At 46.9% G+C, this 20,594-nt stretch overlaps 1 protein-coding gene across 4 annotated transcripts in view; it reads right to left on the bottom strand.

Annotated features, from left to right (window-relative positions):
- The window catches only part of LOC141144572 (acyl-CoA dehydrogenase family member 11-like), a 276,817-nt gene that overhangs the window by 74,165 nt on the left and 182,058 nt on the right, over positions 1-20,594 (bottom strand). For all 4 annotated transcript variants that reach the window (XM_073630367.1, XM_073630366.1, XM_073630368.1 and 1 more), the window contains one exon: positions 9,596-9,695. In XM_073630367.1, coding sequence (XP_073486468.1) covers positions 9,596-9,676 — 81 coding nt within the window. In that variant the 5' untranslated portion in view covers positions 9,677-9,695. The remainder of the gene's footprint in view (positions 1-9,595; positions 9,696-20,594) is intronic.

The raw sequence follows: 20,594 nt of genomic DNA, 5'->3' as shown, positions 1-20,594 counted from the left end.
TTGGATGCTATTCATACATTTTCATTTAAGACATGCAGCTTCTGCCCAGTTTGCCCACAGGCCTCTTCTCCAGACTGATCCGACTGATGATCTCTTGGTGCAAGTTGACTTGTGTAAGCTGCTTTCTGCTCTCTGTGAATGGACTCCCCTAAAAAGGAACATTTATGGGATCTCTGGAAGGTTAGTATGCCTTCTTTGGATAGGGAAGACTGGGAGGAATGTCTTGAGCATTGTGTTAATTTGAGCATTTCTTTTAACCACTTCAGCCCCGGACCATTTGGCTGGCCAAAGACCAGAGCACTATTTGCAATTCAGCAATGCGTCGCTTTAACTGACAATTGCGTGGTCGTGCAACGTGGCTCCCAAACAAAATTGACGTCCTTTTTACCTCACATCGAGTCCGTGGGACCCGCGATCACACTCATGGAGCTCGCGGCGGGCGCGCGCGCCCACGATGCCATGTCTTAAAAGGGCAATGTACAGTTCGTTAATATGCCTGTACATGGCATTCTGCTGTCATATATCAGCGTGAGCCGGTCGGTAAGTGGTTAAGGAAAAGCTGGTTTGCACTAAACTCATCCATAGGGTGTACTACACTCTTGTAAGGCTTCACAGAATTTACCTGTCTCGTAGCCCGGTCTTCCTGCGCTGCTGCATTCACACAGGCACCTACTTTCATACATTTTGGGACTGCTCTTTGAGATTATCAATTTTAGGTTACAACTGATCCTCCCAGTCTTACCGGAATTGGCATTGCTCGAGATCCAAGAGGATGCCCAGTGGTTTCATCATGCTAAAATTGTTGATCTCCTATTTGCTGTACTATGCCAAAAAAGAAATTTTGTGCAAATGAACTTCTACAGTTCTTCCTACTATGGAGTTCTGGGCTTCAATAGTGACAGTAGCGTTATTATACAAACTCACTTATATCAGCCGTGGCTGCCCTTCAAAATTTGATAAAGTCTGGTTCCCATGGACCTCCCAGTAGCTGGTAGAGCCAAGTTGACCCAGATCTATCCTCTGTGTTGTGCAGACAATCTGTCTTGTTGGTGCCCCGCCCCTGCTAAGTGAGTCCTGCCTTTTCTGCTGTTCCTTCTTTTTCCCCTTCCCTCTCCCACCCTCTTCATCTCTCCCTCCCTCTTCATCTCTCCCTCTTCTATCGCATTTTTCCCTACTCCCTGGGTCTCACTGGGCTGGACTTTTTCAATGTCACCTACAAGTTTTTACTTTTTTTCATATTGTTGGACACTATTTTTGATCCTATTTGTTGTATGTTTAACCATGTGAGACTGTTTTTTTCCTGCCATGCCATGTGTTACTTTCTTTATTCCTTTAATAAAGCACTCTTGTGTGGTAAAAAAAAAAACTGGACCCAATTAGATAATTGGCATGAACACTGCTTCACCCTCTCAATAAGCAAAGTGTCTCTCTACTTTGCATACTGAGCACATTTACCTTTAGTAAATCATCCTCCCTGCATTTTCAACTAGTATAAGGAGCAGTGGCGGCTGGTGCTCAAACATTTTGGGGGGGGGGCGCAAACAAACTGAAAAAAAAACATCAATTGCAGCCACTGTGCCCATCAAACGCAGCTACTGTGCCCATCAAACGCAGCCACTGTGCCCATCAAGCGCAGTCACCGTACCCATAAATTGCCGCCACTGTGCCAGCAAACACAGCTACTGTAGCCAGGAATTGCTCCCACTGTGTCCATCAATTGCTGCTACTGTGTCCCATCAATTGCTGCCAGTGTGCCCATCAATTGATGCTACTGTGCCCCATCAATTGCTGCTACTGTGCCCCATCAATTGCCGCCACTGTGCCCATCAAGCGCAGCCATTGTGCCCATCAAGCACAGCCATTGTGCCCATCAAGCGCAGCCACTGTGCCATCAAACGCAGCCACTGTGCCATCAAACGCAGCCACTGTGCCATCAAACACAGCCACTGTACCCATAAATTGCCACCACTGTGCCATCAAACGCAGCTGCTGTGCCCATCAATTGCTGCCAGTGTGCCCATCAATTGCTGCCAGTGTGCCCCATCAATTGCTGCCACTGTGCCCATTAATTGCCGCTACTGTGCCCCATCAATTGCCACTACTGTGCCCAATCAATTGCCACTACTGTGCCCAATCAATTGCTGCCAATGTGCCATCAAACGCAGCTACTGTACCCATCAATTGCTGCCAGTGTGCCCATCAGTTGCTGCCACTGTGCCTATCAAATGCAGCCATAGTGCCTATCAAGCGCAGCCATTGTGCCATCAAACGCAGCCACTGTGCCATCAAATGCAGCCATTGTGCCATCAAACGCAGCCACTGTACCCATAAATTGCTGCCACTGTGCCATCAAACGCAGCTACTGTACCCATCAATTGCTGCCAGTGTGCTCATCAATTGCTGCCATTGTGCACATCAATTGCTGCCACTGTGCCCATCAATTGCTGCTACTGTGCCCCATCAATTGCTGCCAGTGTACCCATCAATTGATGCTACTGTGCCCCATCATTTGCTGCTACTGTGCCCCATCAATTGCCGCCACTGTGCCCATCAAGCGCAGCCATTGTGCCCATCAAGCACAACCATTGTGCCCATCAAGCGCAGCCATTGTGCCCATCAAATGCAGCCATTGTGCCCATCAAGCGCAGCCACTGTGCCATCAAACGCAGCCACTGTGCCATCAAACGCAGCCACTGTACCCATAAATTGCTGCCACTGTGCCATCAAACGCAGCTGCTGTACCCATCAATTGCTGCCAGTGTGCCCATCAATTGCTGCCACTGTGCCCCATCAATTGCTGCCACTGTGCCCCATCAATTGCTGCCACTGTGCCCCATCAATTGCTGCCACTGTGCCCATCAATTGCCGCTACTGTGCCCCATCAATTGCCACTACTGTGCCCAATCAATTGCTGCCACTGTGCCCATAAATTGCTGCCACTGTGCCCATCAATTGCTGCCAGTGTGCCCCATCAATTGCTGCCAGTGTGCCCCATCAATTGCTGCCAGTGTGCCCATCAATTGCTGCCAGTGTGCCCATCAATTGCTGCCAGTGTGTGTCCGGAAGTCGGGGCTTACCTGTCTCGCAGAGGGTCACAGTGGCGTCCTCCACGTCCACGCTCCTTGATGTCTCCGGTCCTCTCTATCAGGTGTCCAATCACAGTGCCTGTTGTTTCAGCCAATCAGGTGACAGGTAACCAGACCCGAGCACCTGATTGGCTGAGAGGCGGGTCAGTGTTAGGAAAGCGTTTTATTCGCTTTCCTAACACAACACTTAGTAAACAGAGAACGCACAGCATTGCGCTGTTTACCATTTTGGAAGTTTATTAGAGCCTACGGCTCTAATTAGGATGCCTATTAGAGCCCACGACTCTAATCAGGCGCTTCCAAAAAATACCCCGCCGCTGCCACTGTGCCCATCAAACGCAGCCACTGTGCCCATAAATTGCTGCCAGTGTGCCCATCAATTGCTGCCACTGTGCCCATCAATTGCTGCTATTGTGCCCCATCAATTGCTGCCAGTGTACCCATCAATTTCCGCTACTGTGCCCCATCAATTGCTGCCACTGTGCCCATCAATTGTTGCCAGTGTGCCCATCAATTGCCTCTACTGTGCCCCATCAAATGCTGCCAGTGTGCATCGCCCAGGAGTCGGGACTTACCTGTCTCGCAGCGGGTCACAGTGGCAACCTCCACATCCACACTCCTCAATTTCTCCGGTCCCCTCTATCAGGCGTCCAATTACAGCGCCTGTTGTTTCAGCCAATCAGGTGACAGGTAACCAGACCCGAGCACCTGATTGGCTGAGAGGCGGGTCAGTGTTAGGAAAGCAATTTATTTGCTTTCCTAACATAACACTGAGTAAACAGCGAACACACAGCAACGCGCCCGCTGTTTACCATTTTGGAAGCCTATTATAGCACACGGCTCTAATCAGGCGCTTCCAAAAATACCCCGCCGCTGTAATTCAGGTGCCCGGCACCCGACAAGAGGCCGGACACCTGAATAGGGAGCGGCAGCGGAGACCATAGATAGATACATGCAATGCATGAATCTATCTATAGTGAGAGAGAGGGGGCGGCGCTCCTGCGCCTTTTATGGACGCACCGCCACTGGTCAGGAGACTGAACCTAACTACCATCACTGCATATGAAACTAGATTTTTTTTCCTATTATATAGCAATATCAAATGTCTACCCAATCTCCCAATGTTCAAAAACTACCAAATAATTTCAGCAATTTGTTCTGGATCATTTGAAGTATATTTTCTGTTTCTAGGTAGAAAGGTTAGCCATTTTTATTACACTCTATGACCCTCTTGGAGACAAGGAGAAGGAGAAGGAGAACCCTGTCATCCTTTTATCAGTCTGTGTGTCCCTGTGGAGGTTTTCCTAGGCTTCCTAGCTGCAACATGTAGGAAGTGACTGGCAATATCACTAATTAGGACTCATGCAAGAATAAAAGTTGTGAGTTTTTACATACTGACTTCCGTTTCTTGCAGGTGTGATTTCCCTAAAAATTGCACCTTGGCAGAGTCCTAAATAACTAATATTGTAATAGTAAACTGCATATGTTTATTGCAAGTATACCTGATGTGCAAAACATTTTAACTGCACATTCGCTCTAGGGGTTTTACTTATAAAACAGTTGTTGGATCACTGTCAAACATTTATACATGGTGGACGAAGTTTTCTAATAGAAAATAATATTTTCTGTAATAGATTAATTCCTATGATCGTCAGCTCCATCTAGTGGCCAAAATGGGATACGTTTTCCCACTGAGATAGTTCAGAAAACCATACTGCATTTTGGCCACTAGATGCAGCTGAAGATCATATGAATTAATCTATTGGCTCCTATCTAAATTTGTCCTAGTATGTGTATGCATGCCTGTGGGATAGGCACTTTCTACTGTAAGCTTTTGAGGGTAGGGACTAATGTGAAAGTACAGTATTTAAAGTGTTGTGTAAATTGTCGGCGCTTTAAAATGCCTGCCTCTAATATTAAACTGTAAGCAATTGTGCGAAAAAGTCCTTAAAAGAGAAGAAAGGGAATTTTTTTAAATTTTGGAATCAAACTTACCTAGGTGGATGCAGCATCGGTCCGATGATCTAAGACTGAGAACCGAGCAATCAAACAACCCCGGTCGCTTGGTTCTCAAAACTCTTTGAGCAGAGAGCTGGTTACTGTCAGTCACCACTGTCCGCTCTGACCTTCCAGCACTCACTGGAGTGCTGAGCTGTGGAGAAGGCAGGAGTGTCCGGGTCAGGCTCTCAGCGCCTCGCTGAGAGCGAGCTGGGTGCCAGTCCAGGCATGTGGGCGGATCCTGACAGCTTTGGCTGTACTTCTCCTTTAACCACTTCCTGTCATATGACGTCTTTCAGGTTAACAGCCAGCGTGCCTGTGGGGGCACGCAACGCGGCGATCGGTTGTGCAGCGTGTCAGTCTGACACACAGCAACACCGATCTTGGTAAAGAGTCTCTGACGGAGACTCTTTACCACGTGATCAGCCATGTCCAATCATGGCTGATCACAGTGTAAACAGGGAGAGCTGTTTAATGGCTTTTCCTCACTCGCGTCTGACAGACGCGAGTAGAGGAGAGCCGATCGGCGGCTCTGACGGGGGGTGTGTGTGTGCGCTGATTGATTATCAGCGCAGCCCCCCCAAGGATGCCCACACTGGACCATCAGGGATGCTACCCTGGACCACCAGGGATGTAGGTCAGTGCCCAGACAGATGCCAATCAGTGCCCATCAGTAGGGATGAGCTTCGAGTTCGAGTCGAACTCATGTTCGACTCGAACATTGGCTGTTCGCAAGTTCGCCGAACAGCGAACAATTTGGGGTGTTCGCGGCAAATTCGAATGCCGCGGAACACCCTTTAAAAGTCTATGGGAGAAATCAAAAGTGCTAATTTTAAAGGCTAATATGCAAGTTATTGTCATAAAAAGTGTTTGGGGACCTGGGTCCTGCCCCAGGGGACATGGATCAATGCAAAAAAAAGTTTTAAAAACGGCCGTTTTTCAGGAGCAGTGATTTTAATAATGCTTAAAGTCAATCAATAAAAGTGTAATATCCCTTTAAATTTCGTACCTGGGGGTGTCTATAGTATGCCTGTAAAGGGGCGCATGTTTCCTGTGTTTAGAACAATCTGACAGCAAAATGACATTTCGAAGGAAAAAACTCATTTAAAACTACCCGCGGCTATTGCATTGCCGACAATACACATAGAAGTTCATTGATAAAAACGGCATGGGAATTCCCCAAAGGGGAACCCCGAACCAAAATTAAAAAAAAAAAAATGACGTGGGAGTCCCCCTAAATTCCATACCAGGTCCTTCAGGTCTGATATGGATATTAAGGGGAACCCCGGCCAAAATTAAAAAAAAAAAATGACGTGGGGTTCCCCCTAAATTCCATACCAGACCCTTCAGGTCTGGTATGGATTTTAAGGGGAACCCCGCGCCAAAAAAAAAAAAAAAAACGGCGTGGGGTCCCCCCAAAAATCCATACCAGACCCTTATCCGAGCACGCAACCTGGCAGGCCGCAGGAAAAGAGGGGGGGACGAGAGTGCGGCCCCCCCTCCCTCCTGAACCGTACCAGGCCACATGCCCTCAACATTGGGAGGGTGCTTTGGGGTAGCCCCCCAAAACACCTTGTCCCCATGTTGATGAGGACAAGGGCCTCATCCCCACAACCCTGGCCGGTGGTTGTGGGGGTCTGCGGGCGGGGGGCTTATCGGAATCTGGAAGCCCCCTTTAACAAGGTGACCCCCAGATCCCGGCCCCCCCCTGTGTGAAATGGTAAGGGGGTACTTATACCCCTACCATTTCACGAAAAAAGTGTCAAAAATGTTAAAAATGACAAGAGACAGTTTTTGACAATTCCTTTATTTAAATGCTTCTTCTTTCTTCTATCTTCCTTCATCTTCTGGTTCTTCTGGCTCTTCTGGTTCTTCCTCCGGCGTTCTCGTCCAGCATCTCCTCCGCGGCGTCTTCTATCTTCTTCTCCTCGGGCCGCTCCGCACCCATGGCATGGGGGGGAGGCTCCCGCTCTTCTCTTCTTCATTTTCTTCTCAGGGCCGCTCCACAATCCATGCTGGCATGGAGGGAGGCTCCCGCTGTGTGACGGCGCTCCTCGTCTGACAGTTCTTAAATAACGGGTGGCGGGGCCACCCGGTGACGGGGCCACCCGGTGACCCCGCCCCCCTCTGACGCACGGGACATGACGGGACTTCCCTGTGGCATTCCCCGTGACGTCACAGGGAAGTCCCGTCAAGTCACCGTGCGTCAGAGTGGGGCGGGGTCACCGGGTGGCCCCGCCCCCTCCGTTATTTAAGAACTGTCAAACGAGGAGCGCCGTCACACAGCGGGAGCCTCCCTCCATGCCAGCATGGATTGCGGAGCGGCCCGGAGAAGAAAATGAAGAAGAGAAGAAGAGAAGAAAAGAAGAAGAGAAGAGCGGGAGCCTCCCCCCCATGCCATGGGTGCGGAGCGGCCCGAGGAGAAGAAGATAGAAGACGCCGCGGAGGAGATGCTGGACGAGAACGCCGGAGGAAGAACCAGAAGAGCCAGAAGAACCAGAAGAACCAGAAGATGAAGGAAGATAGAAGAAAGAAGAAGCATTTAAATAAAGGAATTGTCAAAAACTGTCTCTTGTCATTTTTAACATTTTTGACACTTTTTTCGTGAAATGGTAGGGGTACTTATGTACCCCCTTACCATTTCACACAGGGGGGGGGCCGGGATCTGGGGGTCACCTTGTTAAAGGGGGCTTCCAGATTCCGATAAGCCCCCTGCCCGCAGACCCCCACAACCACCGGCCAGGGTTGTGGGGATGAGGCCCTTGTCCTCATCAACATGGGGACAAGGTGTTTTGGGGGGCTACCCCAAAGCACCCTCCCAATGTTGAGGGCATGTGGCCTGGTACGGTTCAGGAGGGAGGGGGGGCCGCACTCTCGTCCCCCCCTCTTTTCCTGCGGCCTGCCAGGTTGCGTGCTCGGATAAGGGTCTGGTATGGATTTTTGGGGGGACCCCACGCCGTTTTTTTTTTTTTTTTTGGCGCGGGGTTCCCCTTAAAATCCATACCAGACCTGAAGGGTCTGGTATGGAATTTAGGGGGAACCCCACGTCATTTTTTTTTTTAAATTTTGGCCGGGGTTCCCCTTAATATCCATACCAGACCTGAAGGGCCTGGTATGGAATTTAGGAGGACTCCCACTTCATTTTTTTTTTTTTAATTTTGGTTTGGGGTTCCCCTTTGGGGAATTCCCATGCCGTTTTTATCAATGAACTTCTATGTGTATTGTCGGCAATGCAATAGCCGCGGGTAGTTTTAAATACGTTTTTTCCTTCAAAATGTCATTTTGCTGTCAGACTGTTCTAAACACAGGAAACATGCGCCCCTTTACAGGCATACTATAGACACCCCCCAGGTACGAAATTTAAAGGGATATTACACTTTTATTGTTTGACTTTAAGCATTATTAAAATCACTGCTCCTGAAAAAACGGCCGTTTTTAAAACTTTTTTTTGCATTGATCCATGTCCCCTGGGGCAGGACCCAGGTCCCCAAACACTTTTTATGACAATAACTTGCATATAAGCCTTTAAAATTAGCACTTTTGTTTATTCATGTTCGTGTCCCATAGACTTTAACGGTGTTCGCGTGTTCGAAAGAACTTTTTTCCTGTTCGCATGTTCTGGTGCGAACCGAACAGGGGGGTGTTCGGCTCATCCCTACCCATCAGCAATAAACAGAAACAAACAAATAAAAATGTTTTTTTCAAAATTTTCGCTTTTTTTATTAGTTTAGCAAAAAAACAAAAGACGCAGAGATGATCAAATACCCCCAAGAGGAAGCTCCATTTGTGGGAACAAAATGATAACAATTTTGTTTGGGTACAGTGTAGCATGATCGCGCAGTTGTCTTTTAAAAAGTGACAGTGCTGAAAGCTGAAAATTGACTTAAGCAGGAAGGAGGGGGTGCCTAGTATTGAAGTGGTTAAAGAGGAGCTTCGGTCAGTTCTGGAAAAATTAAAAGAGAGCAGCTACAAAAACTGTAGCTTCTGACTTTCTTCTGACTTTTAATAAACAGACACTCATCTGTCCAGGGATCCAGCGCTGTCCTCAACTGAGCTGGTTCCTCATCGGTCTTCGGTCCCCAGCGCCAGCCTGTTAATTTTGGGAAGCCGGTTGTAACTCCTTGTGGATTCACAGCCAGCTGCCCACTGTGCATATGCAAGCTGTGCTGCACTTTGTGAATGGTCCCACAGCCTTCTGGGACCTGTGACATGTCCCAGAATTTTGCAGGCATGGGAGGTAGAACTTCCAGTGGATCTGCCACGGCAATCCTACCAGAAGTGGAAGTGGTTGCCTGTCTAAACCAGGTACCTCCCCTCCCATAAATAATGTATTTCAAATATGGCAGAGGAGGGAGGTAGGAGGAGGAAGAAGAGCAGAACTTCCCCATTTGTGTGAAGTTCCACTTTAAGTCTATGCTTAGTTTGATTGGAGATAAAGACAAGTCCACTATGAGTTTGAGAAAACAGGCTATAATAAAAAAAGGTGCAAACAGCTACAAACTCTAACTTACCAGATTATCTCCTGGTATAACTGGGTGATGAGGTTTCTTTCGAAGAACAAATTTATTTGGACCCTTCTGTAGAAAAAACATAGCTCTGGACTGGCCTGATCTATAAAATAAATGAAAAGTTTATTATTTATTATTCATAGTATATGGCAATGTTTTCCAAAGAACAAGATGTGAGCCACTGCTGGTATTCATTATTAAAGACAAGCTTGGGTGTGTTTGGATGCTCCTCCAAACTTACGTGACCAACCCTGTCAGAAATATGTTACTTGTATACATGAGGCTAGGGGGCGGAATGCCACAGGAGACTGGGCCATTATAGATGACAACTTCCTGGCGGACCCGTGCACGTGGGTTCTGAAGACTATATGTGAGACTCAGATTTATAGGCAAGACTGCCTCTTGGGAAAGTAGCACAAGAGAAGCTTTTTGTTTTTTGTTTTTTGTTTTTTTGTTTTATTGCAATTGTTTTTATTGATTTTGAAAGCAATAAAAGTAGAGGAACCAAGTCTCAAACAGCATAGTGGACGCAGCCCACGTAAACACCAATAAGGTGCAATTTGAATATACTGTAAGTCACAATGATAACAATAGTTCTCAAAGAAAGAAGAACAGAAATTAAAAAAAAACACAACGTTACAGTTCAAAGTACATTTGCATTCAAGTATTACCAGCAGCAAAATATAAAGATGGGCTTTAAAAGGGGCTTTTTTTTAAGTACACCCAAAACTTTTTTTTTTTTTTTTTTAAGTTTTGGATGGCGTATGGAAGGGTTAAGACTCTTTATAGGTCATTTCTGCCATAGGGTAATTTCCCATTGGGAAGATTTGCCTTTACTTCCTGTCCCATAGAAACACCAGGAAGTGAAAGGAAATCTCTCCAAAATCTTAGACAGTTGTCACCACAATGTTCTCATTGGGGGCCTTTAACACACATTACATAGTTGCCAAGTGTCCTGATTTGGCCGGAACAATCACCGATTTTCAAATACCTTGTCCTGGGCTACATCCCAGAAATCAAGGCCAATCACAGACAGTGACAGCCGGTGCCTGCAGATGACAGATAGACAATGTGTTTAACATCCTGTTACACATGCAGGTCAGAGAACCCTACCCCTACCTCCTCCCCCAGCAGCTGATAAGGCAGAGCTCAGGGAATCACTCAATGCCACAGGTGCAGAATGGCACTGTGTTTCACATCAGGGCAAACATGCTGAGGACAGAGATCCTCCTCCAGTAACTGATCAAGGCACTCTAGGTCTCACTTAGGAGTGAGAACAGCACTGCTAGATGAAACAGTTCCACAGCAGATGGTGAGGCTTGCAAGAACTACTCAGTGTGTAACTGGCCGGCAGAGTAAGGGCTTGCATGGGGTGAATGCCAGCTGTCAAAACTGAGCGGTGATGTCAGGGGTGGGCGGGACCAGAGCTGCTGTCAAACACCAGCCAATGGGATGGGGACAGGGCGTGCCTCTACATGTTAATGGGGCTCTGCCCCCTTTCTCAAGCAGCCCAATCCAGGGAAAGGCAAGGATTTTTACAAAAGCAGCAATAGAAAGGTGGAAGCTGACAATAGCAGAATGGATTTAGCAGAACAAAAGGTGTATGGGAACAAGTGAATTAGAGTGCTGCTGCATGTGTATTTCACAAAGGAATATGTAAACAAGGCAGAAATATGGATAGAAAAGAAAGTTCAAACTAAGACACAAATGCATGCTGATCTGCCTTTACCCCAGATAAATGTATGCATACCTCCACCCTTAGCTGAAATCCGGGGAGCCTCAGCATCTCCATCACCATACAGTGGTCACACTTTATTCCTCTTTCACTGAAGCATGCAGTATACTTCAGTGGAGGAGTAATTCTGACCATTGTATGGTGGTGGAGACGCTGAGGTTTCCTAGATTTAATTTAAGGGTAAAGGTGTGCATGCTTCAGTGGAGGAAAAATGAATTGCAGATTGAATTGAGTCCCTGAATTCTGGACTGTACGTCATTTATGAACTGGGATACTCATAAAACCAAATCCTAGTATGTAAAGCCCTGCAAAAATTGTAGGCGCTATATACAGTATATGCCTGCAATAAATTAATATTGTAATGATATGCTTCTCCGTGAAGCCTAAGTGGGACATAGGAGACAACACACAGCACTGGGAGGAAGGCCCAGTTGGAGCGTGTCATTGATCACTGGTTAGTGAGCCCCATGGATGAGGACCAAAGACTGTTACGATCCTCAGTTACCCTACATCACGTCCACTATGTCAGTTCCGGACAAGCGGATTACAGCGAATAGGAGTACAAGGCAGTGGTGAGAACCCTCAGGCAGCACCTTATATAGTACCAATACCTAAGTAGGTGGCGTGGCAACTATCTGAAAAAAGTACCTGTAGTGCGCTATACTCTCATACTCCACTGTCTCATACTGAGAGACTACACCGATCCTATAGACTGTATGTTGGCCAATAGCCAGGCCGTTTGCCCTAACCATCTAACTATACACACCTGCGGGAACTCTGTAGGAACCAGAAGTATTTAATCTCTGTCCTATATTTGGCATTCTACATTACAGTGAATCAGTTGCAATCCTACAGTGATTTGGCGCCTGAGCATTAACGCTGCAGTGAACGCGCTGGGAAGCATCAATGCTGTAGTATACACACTGGGAAGTGGTGGAGTGAGGCCTGTCTGCATTGATGGACAGTGTTCACAATTTTATGTGATGCAATAACACCAGCGCTCGTTCATGGTGCTGCTGATTCTGCTGAATTAGCTGTGTGAATGTTGGCTGGCGAGTTTGTATGAGGTACTGAGCTCAGCTGAGTGCTTTTAATTTGTGACGTTGTCTCATATTTTAAATTTGGTGCCCTGGAGGGTTATCGGTCAATAACGGCAGACATTATTTCTGTATAAATTTGTTATCTATAATAAAGGTTTTTTTGTACTTTCATAATCACCACAGTTGGTTCAATAATACCTTCTTCTTGAGTGCCCACTCTTGACCCTCTGTTTTTGTATATTCTTGTGAACCCCACCTATATTAAATGATCGCCCTGCCCCAAAGTACATGCTTCACCTACAGTGGCTTTCTGGACACATAGAAAAAAGGTGTCCCTAAAAAATTTTTTCACGTTGTGTTAAAGTGGATGTAAACCTGATTTATAAAATTTGAGCTGGACGCATATCTGCAGTGTTTTCTTATCTCTCTTCAAAGCACTAAGTTCCATTGCTTTCTCCTGCTCTGTTATCAGCATGATAACTACTGACAAGTTCTCAGTCAACTGAGAAAAAGCCAGCCTGAATTTTGTGTCAAGGGAGGTTGTTATATAGGGATTAGCAGAGAGCTGAACTATTCACAAAACAGCTCTGCCTATGTGGAGTGGGGGTGTGTGCACCTTTCCCCCAATCAGCTGTCTTGGCTGTATGCCCAGACTTCACTTCCAGTACTGAACAGGAAGAGAAAATCTCCTAACACAATCTGCACTTTCCAAAGAATATAGCAAGCTGAAGACAGCTGATATGCATGTAAAACTTATGTAGGGAGATTTGTTTCATCCCTGTGTATCATCTGAGGCTGTTCACTTCACTGGGTATATGTGAGGGTTTACATCCACTTTAAGGCTGCCTATTGAAATGGATAGGCTGTCAATGCACCAAAAATTGAACGTGACCTGATTTTTGTAATGCGGAGCACTACCATGCTGCTACGCTAGCATGCCATTCAAGATAAACGGCACTGGAATACATGGTATGTGCATTACCATGACATATGGATCTAAATGGGAAATAAAGAAGGAAAAAAAAAGAAAGAAAGAAAAAGAAAGAAGGAGAGAGAGAAAAGGAGAGAGAGAAAAAGAAAGCGAGAAAGAAAAAGAAAGAGATAGAGAGTAAGAGAGAGAGAGAGCGAAAAAGAGAGAGAGAAGAGAGAGAGAGAGAAAAGAGAGGGAGAGAAAAAAGAAAGAGAGAGAGAGAGAGAGAGAGAGAGAGAAAAAGAGACAGAGAGAGAGAGAGAGAGAGAGAGAGAAAAGAAAGAGAGAAAAAGAGAGAGAGGGAGAGAAAAAAAGAGAGAGAAAGAGAGAGCGAGAGAAAGAGCGATCAAGCTGGGGTCAAACACAGGAAGTCAATCTGGAACAGACAAGAGCAGGTCCGTGAAACAAGCCCGGTTCAGAGCCAGGAGAGAAGCCAGAGCAGGTCAGGGTAAGCCGGGTCGGTAACAGGTAATCAAGCAAGAAACACAGGAACACAGGATACAGAGCTGATGTTAATCCAGCGATTTATGAGAGAAACTGGAGGCCAGCAAAAGACTGGTAATTAGCACGTTACTAACGTGCGTTCGCCGTTACACGTCAATAGCTAATGCGATTCGCGGCCATAATGGATATTGGCATATCTGCCAGTTCGTCTCCGGTTTCTTCCCTGACACACCTCCAGGGATATCAACCCTATCACACACCTTTGTATCATCAACAAGACATACTGTACCTTGCCCAACAAGTCTCTAGTGATATCACTTACATAGATGTAGCACCCTGATGTTTACGCAGGGCTGCTATCAAATTTAGTTGCCAGGCGCTAGTTGCCTTGGCCAATTGATTTCCTCCCCAATTCTGGAATTGCTGCACTTTTCTTTTGTCACCAAGTGGCATTGTAGCTGGTGACATTAGATAAGACAAGGGCATTGCAAGGACAGATTAGGAATGAATGGGGTGTCTCAGCCAATGGGCAGGGATTTTCTTGGGTTCCTTGGCCTGCTGGCAGAGCCTATTTATTTGGGTGGAGTCAGGTGATTGGGGGTCTGTGCCACCTGGACGGCTGTCTGGGTGGACATGTGTTGTAGTGCCCCGGGCTGCTAGGCCAGAAACCTAAGGCCTATCCTGGGGACATCTGGCTGCTAGGCTGTCTGAGGGCCTATCCAGAAGCAGGTAAAGCAGCGTAGGGTTGGGATTGCGGGCTTGTCCAACCAGAAGTAACGGTTCCGCCGGCCAGGGAACCAGTTGTGGTCGGAGGTAGAGGGGAACCTGTCGCCACTAAGGGACCATTCACCTTGCTACCAGAGACCACTGTGAGTAAGCTGAGGCCAGTACCAGAGCAGATTTCTCGCCAGCTGGGGACGGTGAAGAAGTGTGAATACTTCAGCAAGTGCCAAGTTAGGGACCCAGCGGGACAGCAGAGGTGACGCTTGTGGAGCATCAGTGAGTGCCAAGCCAGGGACCTAAAGTGTCAGCATGGGTGAAGCATGAGGAGTATCTGTGAGTGCCAAGCCAGGGACCCAGCAGGAAAGTGGGGGTGACGCGTGAGGAAGATACTGAGTGCTAAAGTGGAAGAGCTCGGGGGATCCAGTGGCTAGTGGATCTGAAGTCTAGTGAAAGACTAGGAGCTCATTGAGTGAAGACCCACAGTGAGTGAGTGTGGGGAAAGCTGAAAACTGTTTGTGTTGCAAATAATTGAATACAATTGTCGTTTGTAACAGCTACAAGATTGTTACCATAGGAGACAGCGGTCCTACCTATACACAACTGTGGTATCCGGATGGAGGCCTTGACCTGTATAGCTGTCTACCTATAGAAGTATCAGGGTCTGCTAATTATCTTTGTATCTACTTAAGGGAGTTCATTACAACCTTTGTTAGAAACTGTTTCAAGATTGCTGCCATAGGAGACAGCGGTCCTACTCATGCAGATGTGGTGTCTAGCTGGATGCCTTTCCCTGCATGGATGTCTGACTATAGAAGTCTCAGAGTCTGCCAATGAACATTGCATCTAATTAAGGGTGTCCTGGCCCTAACCCTCTCTCCTACAGTTCTGTTTAAGAGACAAAAAAATCTCTTTGCATTCAAAAGGTTTCTGAGGCCCACTTGTTCATCTTCCTTTACACCCACCATGCTTTATAACCCACTCTACATTGAGGCTCGGTTCACACTGAATGCCGATGCGGCTCCCAGCAGGGGTCCTGTGCGTCCTGGTTCACCGTTTTAGGTCTGAATTCAGCCCGAATTTTGGGCAGAATTCGCATCTGAAATGGACCAAAAAGATGTACAGGGCTCCTGTGCAAATTCTCACCGGAGCCGCATCGGAGATATGTGAACCAGCTCCATAGAGAGCCGGTCACATTCTCCTGCTATAGCGAATTGGATGCAGGGATCCCGCATCCAATTTGCAATAGTGTGAACCCGGCATGAAGGATGTCAGCTCTCCCCAACTCTGGAGGTTACCATTAGGCCTAAAGAGGCCTGGGACTTTGCTACATATAGATTAAATAGAACAGGACCAAGTACAGAGCCTTGTGGTACACCACTATTTGACAGGCCTCTATTGTGAATGAAATCCATTTATAACCACACTCTGGTATCAACCCTTTAGCCAACTGCATATCCACCGAACCACCCCACGGTTAAGTCCTAGCTTGTACAACTTTTATATTATTAGATCATTAGGATGAACTCTATCAAATGCATTGCTGAAATCAAGATATGCTATGTCCACAGCACCACCCTGGTTCAAAACATTAATATAGGCAAAAAATCAGATCAGACATGATCTGCTCTCAGTAAAGCCATGTTGCTTTGGGTCCAGTAAATTGTGTGTTTTTAAGCAATCAATGATCTTTCTTTTCAGGAGTGATTCCATTAACGTGACAACAATTGATGGTAAACTCACTGGCCTGCAATTGTCAGCTTCAACCTCGCTGCTCTTGTGTAATAAGTACAATATTAGCTGTCTGCCAGTCATTGGGAACTTCTCCTGTTAGAAAAGATCTGTTAACGGTCCAACAATTATACCTCAAAGTGTTCTTACAACTCTGGGATGATTACCATCAGGGCCCATTGCTTTATTAAAGTGATTGTAGAGTTTCATTTTTTTTTTTTAAATAACAAACATTTCATACTTACCTCCACTGTGCAGTTCATTTTGCACAGAGTGGCCCAGATCGACTTTTGGCGTCCCTCTGCGGCTCTCGCGGCTCCTCCCTGTATCTTATAACCCCCTAGGAGAAGCGCTCTCCCAGGGGGAATTACCTTGTGGGCACGCTCCCGAGTCCATCGTCCATAGACGCTGAATGTAGAATTTGGCCCCTCCCCCGAAGCCCGCGTCATTGGATTTGATTGACAGCAGCGGGCGCCAATGGCTGCACTGCTATCAATCTATCCAATCAAGAGCCGAGAACCCCGGGCAGAGGAAGAGCGTGTCTCCAGCGGGGGAAATTCCAGGTAAAAGTAAAATGGGGGGGGGGGGCTGGGGGGGCTGGTCACTGCCAGGTGTTTTTTCACCTTAATGCATAAAGCTTTCACAGGAATTAACAAAGGAAAACAGAGTCTGTGTAATGGACGGGGGAGCGCTGATAACCGGGGCTGCAGAGTCGGCTATGAGGTGATACCTTTGTCCCAGCTATTGTGGATACATACATTAAGGCTTGTTTTAATCTGCAAAATGTCAGTGAAACTTGTTTTATGCTTTATATGAATAAATCCTTTTAAAAATGGTAAAGCACTATTGTAAGCTTTGTTACCTTGCATGTGCATACCTCCCAACTTTAGAACTTGAGAATGAGGGAGACTTGAGGAGGGCGGTGACCTGTGGTAGCGCGCAGTGCGCTGCTGCAAAAATGGGTGTGACCAAACTTAATGGTGGGAGGGGTTTAATAGGCAAGGTTAAACACCTAAGCTTTCTTGTACCTATAAAATATGCATTGGTGGCTATACCACAAGTAAGAGTCTCACAGACACATACCAACCCCAGCACAATAATTAAAAAAAAAATAAAAATGCTCCTTTTACAGATGATTTTGTGTGTACTGAAGTTAGACAGAGTTAACACTAGATCTAGTTAAAATATTGGGACAGTCCCATTAAATTCTTACATCTCAGTGATTCCCAAAGAGAATAAAGACTCTGCGAATGTCGTTAACTATAGGCCAATATCCCTTTTAAATGTGAATGTAAAACTATTTTCTAAAATTCTGGCAACCCGATTATCCTACTGTAGCACCCTCTACCAATAGGTAGGTGCTAGTAATAGGTTTTTACTAGGAACTGTCAGCACAGGCAAATTTAGGCAGGCCTATGCTGCAAGCTAGGCCTGTCTTTGTTTTTGGAGTGGTCAGAGTAACAGTGGGTGTGACCACCTGTGCTCTAGTTCTGAGGCGCCTCCCCTGCTTCCAGGGAGAATATTCTGGAAGAGGGGCAGGGCCTAGAACTAGAGTGGCAGGTAGCTTGTGTAGGAGCCCTGACCAATCCCCAACTGGAATTGGCAGGGGGCGGGCCTCCTATATAAGCTGAGGTAACATGCCAATGGGGGGAGATGTCAGCTGAGTGAAGTGAGGAATGGAATACTAGGCAGCAGCAGGAGGGCACCCCCATGTGGGGGGGGGGGTTGTACTGATCGCAGGAGGAGGCCCAGGGAGAGCTGTGAGGGAACTTTGCCTCTACACAATCATTGGCAATGTCTTTTATCATCACACGGTCGGTGATAAAGAACTCCTGGAGCAGAGGGGCAGGTGAAGCTGTTGGAACGTATGGTCCGGTCAAGTTCCTCATCAAGGACTCAGGGCAGTGGAAGGTCGGTGAGTGTTACCACAGTGGAGGGCTGGATGTGCCAGGAAGTCTGTGAGGGAACTTTGCTTCTACACAGTCATTAGCAAAGTCTTCATCATTTACACGGTGAATGATGAGGAGTCCTGGATCAGAGGAGAGACTGTGGGGATCTGAGTCAAACCGATGTGGCCTGAGGGCACAGGATTTGCAAGCTGGGCTGGCTGGGAACAGTAGTCCACCATCCATACCAATGCTTTTAAACTACTAGGCCTCCAGGGAGAGTTACTGCAGGCCTCAGGCCTAGTAGCAGCGAGCAACCAGAGCCTGCTTAAGGACTCATTCAGAGTGGGTCCTTCTTGCACATAGAAGAAGATGTGACATTATTTTTACTTCAGGATTAATAAGTTTGTGCAGGAGGAGAAGAAGTTCTGGGACCATCACTCTTACACGGTTAAGAGTGATGTCCTCACCCTTTACACGGTAATGGAGGGGGAATTCTTGGAAGGAATAGTCTGCGGAAATTGAGCAGAGGAGGAGTAACAGTCTGCATGGAGATGCAGGAGGAGAATTATACTCATTACAGATGCACATCATTTCTTCTGGCTCTAACTTGTGCTAGTGAATGTAATCTTTAAAATATGATGGCAATTAAACGATTCTTTGGGCATCCCATTTACCCTTTTCCCATCCAAGTTGTACCCCCCAATAAAACAACAAAAAAACCAAACCAGCAAAAGACTTTTCATTGTCTCTGAAAGTGATGTATGAAGTCTGGCAGCGGGGTGAATTGGTGGATTGTCTGTTACTAGTGGCAACTACACAGCTACACTACCATGACCCGGCTTGGGTTGGTCTAGATCAGGTAGGATTTTTCCCTGGTAGGGAATCCAGGGATAATACTATTAAAGCCCTAAATCTCCATCACTGACTTACCTCCAAGTAATGGGAGGGTTTCTTTTTTGCAATGGATGCAGAGAAGGGGTTCGATCGAGTGGCCTGGGACTATATGGACGCCGTCTTGGGTGCCCTGGGGATTGGAGCGTGTATGCAAGCTTATATTCAATCTTTATATGCCAATTTGATGGCCAAAGTAAAGGTTAACGGGCACTTATCGAGCACCTTCTCTATCCACAATGGGACCAGACAGGGATGCTCTCCGTCCCCCCTGCTCTATATTCTTACACTAGAGCCTCTCCTTTGCTGTATTCGGGCTAACTCGGATATAAAGGGAATCAAGGTACACATTAAGGAATTTAGGATTGCTGCCTTCGCAGATGATGTATTACTTTTCCTTTCATCACCGCTGACATCCCTGCCTAATCTTCTGCGAGTCCTGGAACAGTTTAAGCATATCTCAAATTTGAAAACTAATTATTTAAAATCCTTTGCATTGAATGTTTCCTTACCAACAGAACTTGTGAAGCAATGGCAGATCAATTTTCCCTAAATTTTTCCCAAAATCTTAAACGATGGGATGCGCGTATTTCCTGGTTTGGGCGGGCCTCCATCCTGAAGATGACGGTCCTTCCACGCTTATTGTATAAAATGCAGACTCTTCCAATTCGCTTACCGCCTTCTTTCTTTGCAACCTACAAAAGGATGTGTAGGCTGTTTATATGGGGGAGCAAGTCGGTGCGAATCGATGGCCGAAGTTGGTTTTGCCAAAGTCAAGTGGTGGAATTGGTCTCCCTGACCCGCAACACTATTTTTGGGCGGTCCATTAATTGTGGGTGGTGGATTGGAGGTTACATGTGCGATACAAAGGTTGGGTAGACCTTGAACGCTTAATATCAGGTTCAGAATTGGGCTCAGTGTCCTGGTTCTCTAAAGAACATGCACCGCCTGCTCTTGACTCGCATCCCCTTATTGGGGCCACCCTTTCCGCCTTTGATAGAGCGTGCAAAGTTCATGAGCTCTCTAATAGGACATATCTATTTACCCCTGTGAAAGGTAACTGTCAGAGTCCTGGATGTGAGGCCGGATTGCAGAGGGGGCGCCCCTAGCGGCTAAGTGCAGCGTAACCCTGGGAGTGAGACAGGGAGTACGGTGCCCAAAGATGCACGGGTTGCCAGAGCGCTGTTGCTGAGTAGCAGATAGCAGGGAGCTGCTGGGGTGTGCTGGTAAGGTTAAAGGGCAAGCGTGCAAGGAGGGATTCCAGGTATGGAGCCGTGGAGCAACCAGGAGCGGAGTCAGAGCCAGGCCAATGGTCATTCAGCACAGGAATCAGTCCAAGGTGAGGTACAGCAGGATAATCAGGAACAGAGAAGGTAGCCGAGCTGGGGGTCAAACACAGGAAGACGATCAAGGTACAGATGCAGAGCCGAAGAATAGTCAGGTCCAAGCCGGGGTCAATGCAGGCAGGATACTGGAGCAGTCAGGCAAGCCGAGTAGTAACAGGAAGCAGATATCACAACAGGAACAAGGAACACAGGTAGCTGATGATAATCCAGCAACCAGCATGTACCAGCAGCAGGCT

This window comes from Aquarana catesbeiana, linkage group LG05 (assembly GCF_042186555.1).
Source record: "Aquarana catesbeiana isolate 2022-GZ linkage group LG05, ASM4218655v1, whole genome shotgun sequence".
Lineage (NCBI taxonomy): Eukaryota > Metazoa > Chordata > Amphibia > Anura > Ranidae > Aquarana > Aquarana catesbeiana.
This window is presented reverse-complemented; position numbering and strand designations above follow the sequence as displayed.